Source organism: Alosa sapidissima, chromosome 18 (assembly GCF_018492685.1).
Source record: "Alosa sapidissima isolate fAloSap1 chromosome 18, fAloSap1.pri, whole genome shotgun sequence".
NCBI classification, from domain to species: domain Eukaryota; kingdom Metazoa; phylum Chordata; class Actinopteri; order Clupeiformes; family Clupeidae; genus Alosa; species Alosa sapidissima.
In genome coordinates this window covers 15,307,973-15,322,822 of record NC_055974.1, presented here as the reverse complement: position 1 = coordinate 15,322,822, position 14,850 = coordinate 15,307,973, and the positions used below count along the sequence as shown (strand labels likewise).

Below are 14,850 nucleotides of genomic sequence, written 5' to 3'. Positions count from 1 at the left end.
TTGTGCTGTAGATAGGGACTCCCCATGTCAAAAACAACCAAGTCTATGTTGTGCAACATAAAAAAATCACTATATTTACAGTAATTGAATTGAACATGGCATGTTGATTAGCATGTCTCCACCATCTATAACCTTGTATGTCAGGGGATGAAACTGCTAACCTTTAACCCCATGGCCCTGAGTCCCTAAGTTCATTTAACTTGTAGACAATAAATGTACTAGAGTTAATGAAGATCCATCAGTCTGCTTTGGAGATATGAAACAAATACTGCATGTGAGTTATGTGACCCCTTGTAACCTTGACCTTTGACCTCAAGACCTAAATTGTCTTGCCAGCTCTTTGACAACTTATAGTGGGCAGACCAAGTTTGATGAATATCTTTCAATTGGCTTAAGAGATATCAGCTGAACGTACTAACATGCGTTTTTGGCCCAAAAATCATTGTGCCATGCTCCAATCAAAGCCCTATATATATTTTCCAGTACAAATCTGCGCTGTAGGCACCGCAAATTTTTAATCTACAGAAAATTACGATTAAAATGATACCAAATATGCTTTTGCTGTATTTACTTCCACCTTTGACCCTTTTCTAGGCTAATTCGCTCAGACTATTTAAGTACTGTATGTTCCTGCAATCTACCTGCACCTAACCAGGCTGTGCGTGGATCTTGGTTTCATTGGGAATATATTTAGTTCAACAACCAATTGCTATGTCATAGTTTTGTTAAAATGCATGTGATGACAAAAACGTGTTATTTTTCTTGTAGTCTGTACTCGGCTGGACCTTTGGAACATGAAAACATAGATTTGGTGAGAGAAATTACACACATTTCACATTCTAAAACATACAATGGCATAATGTATAATGAAAAAAAAAAATCGTCATACTGCTTTTCTTCATTTCTTTTCAAAGAATCTGAGGTGACACCGAAGATAGGTAAGTAGGCCTATTTTTGCAACATGATGGGTCGATTTGCATTTACTAGAAATAGCACACATTGAGTCTCTTAGATAATGGGATATATTGTACACATGGCGCAACCTGACACCAAGCCCGACGCAAGGCTTATCTTATCTCAGTGATGAATGTTACGGCATGCACTGTGTCCACGGCTGTGTCAATTAGAAAAAATAGGTGTGGTCAGGCGCATTAGGGTGGTTCACAATATAATGGTATAAGTAAAAGTTTTCCAAATTTTGCCAGATCACATTTTGCCTTGTTCCTATTGACATTTTGAACATCTGTACCAAAAATTGAGCCAATAGGACGCCAGTAAAGGGTGGCACACTTTTTCACAATTGCTCAACCTAAGAATGCATAACTTTCGCAGGAACCAGAAACATTAACAAAGTAAAAGATAAGTATGGTCATTAATAATCTCTCCCTGATTACTAAACACTAAATGTGTAAGAACATTAGAACAGTTCAAACACTATTCACTGTATGATGACTTTGTTCTTTTTGATACTTAAATGTATCCTGATGTTAAAATCTCATTCTTCAAAACCTATTGCACTCCACTGTATACTGCCCACCTGTGGTGTAATTTTAGTGAGTCGAAAATGAAAAAACTTCAAGTGGCTTATAATGATGCACTAAGAATTGTGCTTAAAATCCCTAGGTGGAGTAGTGCCAGTGAAATGTTTGTGTCTAACAATGTGCCCACTTTTAAAGGCCGTGTTGCAGGGTTCATTTTCCAACGAATTTGCGCAATTTGCTTGTTGATAATAAACATTTAAACTGTTATCCATTGTATTTGATGTTGTTGGGTATCACAAAACGGAATATAATACGAAAAAGCAGGTAATATTTCACAGCATTTGAAGTGATTCTCCTTTCCCCCACAATGCATTGCATTACGTCACCTTGGGGAGACTACAGACCAAAGCCCACCTTGTGACCCTTGAGAATAACGAGAGAGGAGTAGAGAGACGAGTAAGGTATTGTTCAGCAGTAGATAGCGCAGATTATAGATAAATATATAGGCTATAGATAGCCTAGATATGTATATAGACAGATAGATAGATCATGTCATTATGCTGGTCACAGGGGAGCTCCTCGACCAGCGGCCAAAATGCACTCGCTTCCCTAGTTACTGCAACTCTCCACCACAGTTTCCATCGGGACGGCACAGCCCACACAAGCACCTGCAAAACTGCGACTTGCCCATATTATCTCCCTCTTTGGTAAGCCGTACCCTGACGATGTCAATGGCAATCAATCACGAGCAGTAGTTATCGAAAATATTCATGCTGAAGACACGACCAGCCTAATCGGCGGCGGCTAGAAGCTAAGTAACTGGGGTGGCTCACAGGTGGGACTAAAAAGTTAGCCCAGCTAGCTATCATGATGCTTCATATTCTGATCTTCTGACTAAGTTTGCCTGGTAGCCTACTTATCTGAACTAACGACATGATCACTATCACTAGATATAAAGAACATGTTGACTTTCATTCGGTGCTGTTCACTGACAGTAACAAAAAAAGTGTCGTAATGTTATAAGCATAATACATTGAACTTAATAGGTGCATTATAGCCTCATAACGAGGCCTCTCAAATTCAGAAAATTGCATTAAACTAAAATCGGAAGACATTGTTATCTTTGTTAGACCATAGGGTCGTTGTCATATAAATGCTGTAACGAAATTCGAAGTGTAAATATACAAACTTTATGTTGAAAGTGTAACCGCGACCGTTTCCCATAGGAATGAATGTAAAACATATACCCTCCAAAACGAGACCTCCCGAAATTCAGAAAAAATACTAAATTGATATCAGGCACCGTTATTACCATTGGTAGATCATAGGGTAGCTGTGATATAAATGCTGTGACGAAATTCGAAGTGTAAATATACAAACTTTATGTTGAAAGTGTAACCGCGATGTCCATTGAAATGCATTGAAATGAATGAAGCGCAGATCAAGTAGTCCCCAAAGTGACGTCATCACCGAATTGCGTACAAAAAACCCGCTAATGCTAAAAACAACAAAAACTGGCATTTAACACCATTTGGAGACATTTTTAAAATGATATACATATATTGAGTGCTTTATGTACCCATTAATCAACAGTGGTGTTTAACCTGCAACACAGGCTTTAACGCTGTTTTAAGACATTTTATTTATAGATTCATGTGCAGACTGACAGGGTCTAAGAATATGATTATTGTGTCCATAGCTGATGTCTCTAAGAGTGACACCAGGTACACATCTTGCTTTTGGAAACATTGGACCCGAAGCCTGTATATGTTTCGTAAATGATGCCTCATCTGCATCATTCTTAAATGTTTGGTATTGTTTTATATTTATATATCTGTACTGTGTTGTCTCTATGGACCTTTGTGTCTTGAATAAAGTTAAAAATAAATAAATATCTCTGTGTCCTTGCACAACACAGAGCAAAAATTGCTTTTGGTCTTCGTTTCGCACAGATTGTTGACAGCGTTTAATAAGGGCAATGCCTCTCTCTGCGCTGTCGTTGATGACTTTCAAGGAATTCACTTTTTGACGCCTATTCGCACTGTGAGAATGGACCTCACATCATCAGGGTTACTTCTGCCATGCATTTGGCCTTCAGTAAGAACTTCAAAGAAGTGGATTGAGCAGCAAGTAATGAGGCCAGAGATGGTAGCTGTACTGCTCTTGTGGAAGAAAGATTTGGCCTCAAGTCTTTGAGCATCTTCCCAGGGCGTCTTTCAATATTTCTCAGCATTGTCTCTTTTTCTTCAACATCAACACAACAACAACACGTTACATTTATTTAGCGCTTTTCTCAATACTGAAAGCGCTTCACAGGGAATGGGGGACCTCACTAACCACCACCAATGGTGGTGAGCTGAGCATCAAAAAATGCCAGGGCAACGAGTTCTTCTGACAGATACCACAAATGTCATCCAATGCTCTTCAATGCAGCATCTGCAATGGTTTTATCCGGATACCAATACATCATGTATTGTGTGTGTGTCAATATTGTGTCAAAAAGTGTGCCACCCCTAAATGTGCAGCAATTGACTCCATTTTTGGTGACAAAATGCGATCTGGCAAAATTTGGTGAAAATTAATTTTGTGAACCACCCTAAGGCGCATGATCCAAAAATCGCTATCTTGCACTCATTAAAAATCATTACTGGTCTATAGCGAAAAGCGCTTATAAAACACAGGCATAAATGTTCATGCATTTCTCACATGGTAAGTGAGAGTTGAATCAATAAAAAACAAAAATCATCAAATTTCATCATGTGGGCACCATAATAATATAATCAGGCACATACATACAGTACATACACTAAAGGAGTCATAAAATGCATGAATGGAGTATTCCAGTAATCTTGTTCTCCAATGTTACCGTAGAAGGTAGACAACTTTGGTCCGTCAAAAATGTTATTTTACAAGCCCATTTACAACCCTATAAAAATAAGGACTTTATTCATCCTAATGGAAATTTGGATGAAAGTCACATCATCGTCCTGTGCATGTAAATAAACACAAATATAAAACTAAAACAAATGTAAGAAAATAATAATAATAATAATAATAATATTGCAATAACAATATCACATCAGTCATCAGCTACATCATTGTGGCAAAGAGGTGGTACTCTTCATCTCAACAATCTTATCATTAAGGAGACTAGTGCAGTGCCCGTTCAAACATGCCAATCCCTTCAGAAAACCTGTTGCCCAATTACATGCCCGCAGGTATGCCTGCTTTAAAAATAGGATGATAGGTAACAGTGTTGCGCGGTCTGCCCGAAATTAAGCGGTTGCCCGCGGATGACCGCGGTCACCCGCGGTTATGAGTCATAAAGAAAATATTTTAATGATATTCGGGTCATTTGCGGGCGGGTCAGTTAAAATTAATTAAATATATATTTTCTACAAATAGGCCTAGGCCTACTTAAAATATCACAAGAAGGCTGGCATCAATACAGTAAAGCATCAATAGGCCTACAGTAAAGTCAACAGTAAAGAAGCTGAAGACGCGAGTTAAAAATAATAGACACCCCTTCAGGAAAAGCGATATAGGCTATGGGAAATTTTGGGAAAAGTTCTTAAAGAAGATGACAGTAAGTTATGGTCTATGTAGGCCTGCTTCTTGCGAAGCCATTTAAAAGTATGACAGCCAAAACGGGCAGCCTGCAGGAATAAATGTTATGGCACAGACTACACATCCTATGTATAGGTTCGCGCATGCATAAAAGTTACAGTTCGTTGTGTTTGTGACTTTAAACAGTGGATGTGCTTTTGTAAAGCTTTGTGCTTCATTCAGCATTATAAACCAGTTCTTACGCTAACGTTTTGACCAGCAATGTATCTCTCTAGCCTACCTTGCCTCACCATTTCTGTTTTCGAATGAAAGATGTATGTCCATGGCCTTCAAATCTTATCCTAGTGTTCTAATCCTTGGTGGTTGCGTGCGTGCTTGCGCTCTTATTCTCATTCTCTCTCCATACGCAAACATTATGTTCTGCATGCCTAAATAAATTAGTTTGTTTTACAGAAATGGCCTACTGTCACACTGCATGCAGACTATAACCAAAAGCACACATTTTGTAAATAAGCGGGTCGGATCGCGGGTCGGGTATAATTTTGTCCTAATTAATATTCGCGGTCCGAGTTGCGGTCGGGTTGATTAAAATATCGGGCGACCGCGGGCCGCTTGTGACCAAACCCACGCAACACTGATAGGTAAGCATTAGGTAATGAATATTATATTAATATTATTAATGTGCAGTAAGCAGAATTTAGGCATGGCTGCATGTGACATTTCTTAATTGCTTATTGAATAACTTCCTGATACTGAAGACAAACCATTTTGTGGAATGATGCATCATCGTTTGAAATTTGCAACGATGTGACTCTTTAGTAGGCCTAGGCCTAAGTGACATCACGCTTTGTCTGCCACTTGTTGTGTCTGTAGCTAATCGAAATTACATAAGCCTAAAGCTTTGATGATGTAAGGCTATATGTTTAGCCTATTGAATACCTTAACAATATAGAAGACAAACCATTTTGTAGAAAAATGCATCATCATGTGATATTTGCAACGATGTGACTCAAAAACAGTCTTTGGTAGCATAAGTGATATCGCTCTGTTGTCTAGCTGTGTGGCGTGACTCCTGAAACGTTGTTAAATACGGGACCATTAGCCTACTGCTCGTTTCAATTTGGGACCTTGCAGTCGGAATTGTCGTTTGCACTCGAGACTCTGAATAAACAAAGTAGCCTGAGCTATTCGAAGCGTCAGTTTATTGCATACTTTTTATGTAATTTTGAATAGTCACATACCCGTGTTGTTGCAAAATCCGCGGAAGCATTGTATGCTAGCAAATTGCATACAGGGAGTCATTATTGTTGAGGTCAGGCATGATAATCATCCGAACATCTTGCGTCTCAACCCGTGATTCAGTGCTGCCAAAACTCTGCTTACGGTACCCTCTCTGCCTCTGGTCCTGCGGTGTGCTATGTGCACGTATTTGTGGCAGTAGCAAGACGCCTGCCAAGTTTCAAATCGAACGTACTAGCGGTTCGGGAGATATGCGGCACATATACACACTGACACACACAGACGCTCCTGCAACTTAAAGATAGATGAGAGGTGTTGTTCAGTTTGTGAAGCATCATCCTTTCAGCCACCACATCCAATAATGCCTCCTTCATGACACGTCGGAAATGCTTGGAGACTCATGCGGAACTCTTGTGCCCGAGGGTCCCCAATTTGACATCACAACCATGCTCATCAACTACAGCGGCCTGCCTTGCAACAACACAACAAGGGGCAAACCTCACTCTCATTGCAAATGGGCAAGGTAATTGATCACAAAATTAAAACTACAAATAGAAACATTCGCCTGAGAAATTCTCCTTCTTGTTCAACAATAGTAAGCAGTTCTAATAACTTATTTATTAGGGGTGTGCATTGGCACTGCCCTCACAATTCGATTCGATTACGATTCACCAGGTAACGATTCGATTCAATTCTATTCTACGATGCATTGCGATGCATCAAAGTTCTACTGCACACTTTTTCAAACGTACACAAAGTTCTAAGGCAAATTTTGAGGTCATGAGGCAATACAAGCAGTCAGATATTGAACAACAGATTTTATTGGCTGCTATGTGTGTATTATCACTCTCCTGTATCTTTGACATAAATATCATTAAATAAAATAAAATTGAATGATACAGGGTATTGGATATGGCATTTTAATAGGTTTAATAATTTAAACACATTGTAAAACTTAAAGCCCAAATTTGGAGACATCCATGCATGTCGAAATTTGCTGCAAATTCAAAACTGGATTACTCTGGAACGGCTAACTGTACAGGGGACTGCTTTACACCTTTCTGTTCGGTAAGGTCAGCTGTTTATTCTGATATATGGTTTGTTATGTGTTGAACGAAGGGTTCGTGAAGTATCCCACCGATATGATGGGCGCAGAACCTTCAGTAGAATGTATTATTAAATTAAATTATATTATTTACTTTTCTCGCGAACCGTTCAACACAGCAATTATCGGCTAACATCGTTTAAAAGCTGAGAAAGAGCTCTTTCATGTGATACTTGTGATGTCTGTGTGATGAATAGGCTAGTTCGCGAGTAGTTCAACTGAGAAGAATGGGTGAATTTGGACGCACTTTCTTGCGCTGTCACTTTCTCTACTGCGTAAAAGACTAAATTAATTTGCGCTGTGAATGCTAAGATTATTTTGACAGGCCACAGGCTAAATAAAAATCGCTATTAGTAGGACACAAAGCAGAATATTGAAAGAAGGGGGCACCAAGGCCACCGTGGCCTGTAAACCTATGATTTTCAAAGGGGCTTCACGGCCAACGCAAGGGGCTACGACGGCCATGGCCGTCGTGGCCGCCGTGAAATTCCTACCCTGATTACAACCCAATAGAGAATACATAGGCTAGATGCAAATGATATCAAAATAAAACATCTTCCATCACACTGTGATGATGGTGGGACAGGCTATTATATAGTTTATCAATTTGCAAAGTAGTCTAATGTACTGATAAACATTTAATAAATTTTCATATTTATTCATTATGTATCAAGAAGAATGGGTGTAAATAGCAGACAGAGCTGTAACACATTTTTCTCATTACTCTCCTTGGTTCTGAAAATTCAATAGGAGTGCATGTACTGTAGGCAGTAGCGGCTCCTGGGTTGACAAATAGGCAGAGTATGTTGATCAAGTTTAGAAAAAAAATTGCCATAGTTCCAGGTCACCGGCAGCTGGACGCACAAGGGCGGTCCACGGAGATTTTGTTCATTTTTACGACTATTTCTTTCTATGGCTAGGCTATGAGCGAAATCTGGGGAATGGAATTTCATAATGTTACCACTTGCGGTCAAAATACCGTTTTGTTCATGCATTATTAACCTATGTTAGCCTACTTAATGTTATTTTATTCATAAGAAGTGAAGTTTAAAATGTTGAGATTCCAGACAAATAAAAGCTACAATGTAGGTACCGGTAATCAGCTCATTAGCTCAGATCAGTGGAGAACTACTTTGGGGGAAAAACTCAAGAGGGAAACAAATAACCGAGAATTCGTTGCGAAATCAAAATTCCACTAGAGCTCCAAGTGTAGGCTTCACGCCGCCTTACACCACTCAGCTCTCATAGTCAAGTTAAAGTTGTTTATTGTCATGTAGGCCTAGCCTACTCATAAAAGAAATTATAAGTAACGAAATTATTGTGTTCGAGAGCCAGCTCAACTTTAAAGAGTAAATTAAAAGTAGGCTATTCATTAAAAAGGTAAATATTCTGTGTGTATGAATGAGTGCTTGCGTGTCCACCGTGGTTTGTATAGAAATTAATATTAAGTGACACATACACGTAAAAGGGCAGTTTTTTTCAAGAGCTCCTTGGGGAATGATTTGGAAAATTTGAGGAAGCTTGAACTATCAAATAGGATGGCGGCAGACAAATGGCCAGTGAATGAAAATCTGTCGGTGGCGGTAACTATGATTGTCACACACTTCATAGGCAATTTGCACAAAGTTACAAGCGGTCCTGCGCTTATCCTGGGCACCGGTATGTTTTGCACAAAGGCACAGGACATCACGTAGGCCTATCGTTCTCATGTTGGCCACAAACTTGTCTGTAACCCTGTGTGCCTCCACTGCATCGATTGCTCTTTTCTGCAGCTGTGCATAGAGCACATCTACACGGGGCATGATCTTAGAACAGGTCTAAGGAATAAAAACTCGGGATCTAAGAGCATTCGAGAAAAACCTTTAGCCTCTCTAACTGAGATTGTATTAAAATCTCCAGATGTTTCAATTATTTCAAACACTCCAAAATAAGCTTTTAAATCTTTTCGGAGATCTTGTGAAAAAAGCGGAGAAACTATAAAAATCCGAGAAGAAGACACGCACTGAGGATGCTGCTGACGCAGCCTTTTCCATCACCAGGTTCAAATGATGTGCATAGCAATTAGGGTAGGCTACACATCTTGCACTTTTTTACGCACTCTACCAGATGCTCCTCTCATGACACTAGCCCCATCAAATGTCTGTGCAATCAGCCTTACTTTATCTGTGTCAATCTCAGGTGAACAAACTCGTACACGATTTCGCACTTACAGTGTAGCCCTCATCGAGTTGTGCTGCAATATTAGCTTTCCCCAGCATGGCTAATTTGCACAACTCAGATGCTAGCCTCATGTTTTTTGCCTTCTCTGAAAAATGTTTCATGTCACACACACCTACACTAGCCTACTCCAAACATCCCCTTGTCCCCCAGAAGATCGGAAAAGCAGGCATGGAAAACAGAACATTTTATTGCGTTCAGGACAACCAGAGCTTTTTATCAGACATATGGCCTACCACGAATGTAAAAATGTCAGATTAAATGACCGACTCTTGTCTTTTGTTTGTTGGTATACAATGTTAATGTCGGGCTGATCAGGTCCTAGGTCTTTGATAGCTAAGTTAACTACAAACTCAAGTCTTTCGAATAAGTTCTTTAAGAGAAACTCCACACTATTGCACACACGCTGTTCACTCGCCATTTTTCAACTGTCTGCCTGACCTCACAAACTTCGTGCGGACTAATACAGTAGACATAGGCTACTACCTACAGTAGGCAGTAAGTTCTGACGTCGTATAGGGTGGGCAGTGGCATGATCTGCCCACCCGACCTTCTACTAACCGCGCTCTAGCTGCAGTTCCATTATCGGTCGACAGATTTACATAGACAAACAGCAGGCGCTGTTCAATTTCTTCAGGGCAGTGACGTCACTGCCCTACCAGAAATGAAATGTAACGTTACAGTAGGCCTACAACAACTACGGATATGATCAACGAGATCTTTGCGATCTTTGCGAAATTTCTTTGCAAATCATACAAAAATGTAACATGATTGAGTACTTTGTCACTGATTACAATAATAAACAAACAACATTTTATTTAAAAAATATATTTTGTGGATCTACTTTTCTAGTGGATGAATCTTTAGTAGGGCTCTGCCCCTCCTGCCCAAGTGAACGAGCCGCGTCTGACTGTAGGCCTACTGTAGCCAGGGCACAGACAGATAGATCTTTTCAGTTTTCATTAGGCTATTGTCTACACAGAGATCATAGGCTATAAGGCTACATCTTATTGATTAAATTCAAAGCTAATTTTAATAGCCTAGAAATCTAGACGCATGCTAGCAGCAGCAAATATGTTATTGCCTAGTCTGGCTTGTCAGGCTATAATTTTATTGTTTATCACAGTGAACTACCACCATTAGCAAGCTGGTGTCTTGCAGATTCACGTGTCGCAAAAGCGTGACTGTGCGCTTGCACCAGTGCAACCACATGATTGGCACAACGTTTTCACTTGTTGGCTTTTGGCGGTAGAAGGTGGGATATGTGTAGATAACTGCCATATTAGCGTTACGATGCTGTGTCTCCTCTGAGAAAGTCTCTGTTTTGAATCAGATCAGGCTATCAAATACTGAATACTGGAGACCGGCGGTTGGGAACCCATGCACTAGACCCATCCTCCAAGACATATATCCCACCATCACATCAGCACATATAATTAACACTTCTAATAATTCCAACTGCATTCAAATTGGCTCAGGTATCTCCGCTGCTTAAAAAGCCTTTCTCTATGTTAAACGTAAAAAAAAAAAAAAACATTGTAGAGTTATCTTGGCTCCTGGTAAAATATACATCTTCATTTGGTATCCCAAAAATGAAGACAAATCATTCAACTTAATAACAGCAACTGCATCACAACGCAGCATTAAGGGTTCTGTTGCAAACAACAGAGCTGTTTCAGTGGAATGGCCATTATTACAGGCTTATTTATCCTACATTTACAAAAGGAAATTCCATTAAAATAGTTTTTTCAATTGACAGTTAAAAACATGTTTGCCCTTTTGTCTTTCCTTAGAAAAAGTGGTCCCAACTAGCGGAGAACAATCAGTGTAAGTATGTGAATGTTTAATTCTGCATAATAGTTATACTATTTCAGATTAGAAATTCAAAAAGTACACAGTCTAAATACATTTTATGTGTCGATTACCATCTCCATTAACCATTTATTTTGTTTTGATAATCCAAGGGATCATATGGATCCGGGCAAAGATGTGGAATCATCTGGCCGATATCTTGTAAAAACAGGCGAGGAATATGTAAATGGAGATCCAAACATAAAGAAATTGACATTTGGTGAGAGAGATCATAGTAAACGGATCAGAACCATCCTGTTGGTTGGGGAGACAAGAACAGGCAAAACCACTCTCATCAACAGCTTGATCAATTATATCCTGGGAATGAAGAGGGAGGAACATGTCTGGTTTGAGATTTCTAATGTCAATGAGGATGATCAGACACCAGTTAAAACAACTTGCATCAGTGTTTATGAGGTCTTCTCTAAAACATCTCCTATTGCCTGGTCCATCATTGACACCCCTGGCTATGGAGACACACGAGGGCCAGAGTATGACAAAAAGATTGCAGAGAATCTTCACACTTTATTCAGGTCCTATGATGGAATCAATTCCATTGATGCAGTTGGCCTAGTGGTGACTGCATGTCAGAGCTGCCTCCATGAGAGGCAGCTCTACATATTTGATGCAGTTCAGTCCTTATTTGGCAAAAATGTTAAGACAAATATGGTAGTCTTCATCACACATGCAGAAGACAGGGTTCATCAAAATGTTCTCACAGCCATTGAGAAAGCAAACATTCCTATTTCTAAACACAAGAACAATGAGCCTGTCCATTTTCTGTATGACAACTTTCAGAGTAGTAACAGTGGTAGTAGTAACAGTAAAGAATATGGTGATATTGACAGTGCAAAGTGGGAAATGGGGCAAAGAAGCACAGATGACTTTTTGAGGTTTCTGGACACTTTGGAAACACAGGCATCAAAAATGACCGAAGATGTCTTGAGATATCGCTGCAAACTGTCAAAAACAGTCAAAGAACTACAGGATTGCATTACAAGTTTGGACAGTGAACTGGAAAATCTACAAAACATCCATGAACACATGGAAAGGATAAAAGCAGAAAAGGAGGGTTTTCAATGTGCTTCTGAAGAAAAGGTCCCCATGACAAATGGCTGTTGTGGGGCAAATAATGTACTGTCTTGCACAATCTGTAAGGAAAACTGTCACCTAAACTGCTATGGCATTAATAACCCCCAAAAATGTAAAGTAATGAAGAACAATAAGTGCACTGTATGTCCACAGAGATGTTCTTATTTAGGTCATGTCATAGAAACCAATATGTATCCACTAAAGACAAAGGAGGAGAAAGAAAACAATGAGCAAAGGAAAAGGGAGTATGACAGGCAATATCAGGAGGAAGAGGAGAGAGAAAAACAAAAGGAGGCTGAACTGACTAAAAAAAGGAGCGAACATTTTAAATTGCTGGACAAGGCATACAAGTATGTCATGGAACTGGAGAAAAATGCTTTGATAAGAGACTCTGTCTTCACTCTGCAACATCTGGACTTCTTGATTGAGAGAATGAAGAAGATGGGAAATACTGAAGGAGTGCAAAAACTGGAGGAGCTGAAGAAGATAGATGAACAGAAGGAGAGAGCTTTGGATTATTTTAGAGTACAAAAATGAAAACCACAGAATATGAAGAACTGAATAAAATAGCCCCCGGTGTGGATGGATGAACTGACTTCATAATCATTTTCAGCTCATTAAACTGTAAGATTTGCAATTATTTTTCGAAGTCCACATTCTCATGTTCCTGGGAGTTCATGTCTTCGGTGGGATATGAAACTAAAACAGCACTAATCAGTCAGATAACAAGAATGTTGATGACCTTAAATGGGTCTGGTAGTCACAGGCCTGGCTGGAATGTCGGTGCCTTATTTCCATCTAGTTATGACCGATTGACTTTGTTTACTCATTTCATTACGGCAAATTGTGGAAGAATGAGAAAATGCCTACCCATGGAAAATAATGTGATCACTGCATTTTTTTTTCATTTTTTTGTACAATACCATCACTGAACATTCCTGGACTTATTATACTGTATACTTTTTTAAAGCATATAGTAAAGCATTTCTGAGTTTGTATTCCTAGTCTGTGCATTGTATTTAGATTTTAAAGCCATTGTCATTCATGGGGTTTTGTATATTAACTTGATATGTTATCTTTTTTCCTTCTTTGTTGTCTATCTATGTTTGGGTATTTTGTTAAATGCAGGTGTACAAAGCTGTTTTTTGGGGGGAGGGTCATTCTATGCTAAATCAACAGATTTGAGACTTGAATTTGCTTCATACTTTGGGACCTATTATCGTCACTAGTCAAAACCTTATTTAAATTTAGTAGGATGTCCAGTCCACATTGGGAGTGTTTTCATCGGGGCAGATGGAGCAACAAGGCATTCCTAGGTTTCTTAATCAGTCATGGGTTTGTTTCTTTTTATGCTTTTATTATTTTTATTCTTATATGTTAAATGAGTGTTGTATGTTAAAAGATTAACCAGAGTCAAATTCATTGTTTGTTTACGCAAACCTGAAATAAAGCTGATTCTGATTCTGATTGGGTGTAATATCATTTAAACCAATGAGAATGACATCTGTTATTCCCAGCAGTGAGCGCAACTTCAAACAGCGCATCGGTATTTTGATAGCCAGTGGCGCATTTGAAGGAATTTGCTTGCACATGAGACTGTATGGAACAGTTATTCCACTAAACCATGCTTTAACTCAATAATGTTTGAATGACCTACAGATACCTAGATACAGTACCTACAGATACGTAGCCTTGTTAGATCCTTATATCCACATTTTCCTAATGCACCACCTGCCAGCCCTACTGACTCTCTCTTTATGCCTCTCCCAAATATTAGAGGAATGATATCTTATATTTATAATAGTATGTACACCTTACGACCAATAAGTCTCAACTTAATTAAAACCCAATGGGTGGGGGACCTGGGGGATGAGATTTCAGACAAACTAATGGGACTAATGGGACCGCATACATTCCTCATCAATATGCGCTAAACATGGCCTGATTCAGTGCAAGATTGTACACCGTATTCATTGGACTAAGGTCAAATTAAGCCAGTTTTTTCCAGATGTTGACCCCACATGTGAGGTTTCTTTGCTGAAGAAGATTTTGAGACATCCAGGTGTTGATTTGTTCTATACACTGACACATAGATTCAAGAGGACCATAGTCGTTTGGTGACAGAGTTAAGTAAATTTGTGTGTCATCTGCATAGCTATGATATGAAATCAAGTTATTTTGGATGATTTGTCCAAGTGGGAGCATATAGAGGTTGAATAATAGTGGCCCTAAGATCGACCCCTGGGGAACAAGGACGTTGGTGTTGAGGTACAGTTTCCGATGGCAACAAAGAAGCTC

At 39.3% G+C, this 14,850-nt stretch overlaps 1 protein-coding gene across 5 annotated transcripts in view; it reads left to right on the top strand.

Annotated features, from left to right (window-relative positions):
* The window catches only part of LOC121690139, a 70,507-nt gene extending 56,521 nt beyond the window's left edge, over positions 1-13,986 (top strand). For 3 of the 5 annotated variants that reach the window (XM_042070543.1, XM_042070545.1, XM_042070544.1), the window contains 4 exons: positions 769-811; positions 915-938; positions 11,403-11,436; positions 11,574-13,986. In XM_042070543.1, the coding sequence (XP_041926477.1) occupies positions 11,581-13,089 (1,509 nt within the window). In that variant the 5' untranslated portion in view covers positions 769-811; positions 915-938; positions 11,403-11,436; positions 11,574-11,580 and the 3' untranslated portion in view covers positions 13,090-13,986. Of the gene's footprint in view, positions 1-768; positions 821-899; positions 939-11,402; positions 11,441-11,573 lie in introns of all 5 variants that reach the window. The other 2 variants (XM_042070546.1, XM_042070547.1) reach the window with 2 other exon arrangements.
* Positions 13,987-14,850: the final 864 nt, after the last annotated feature.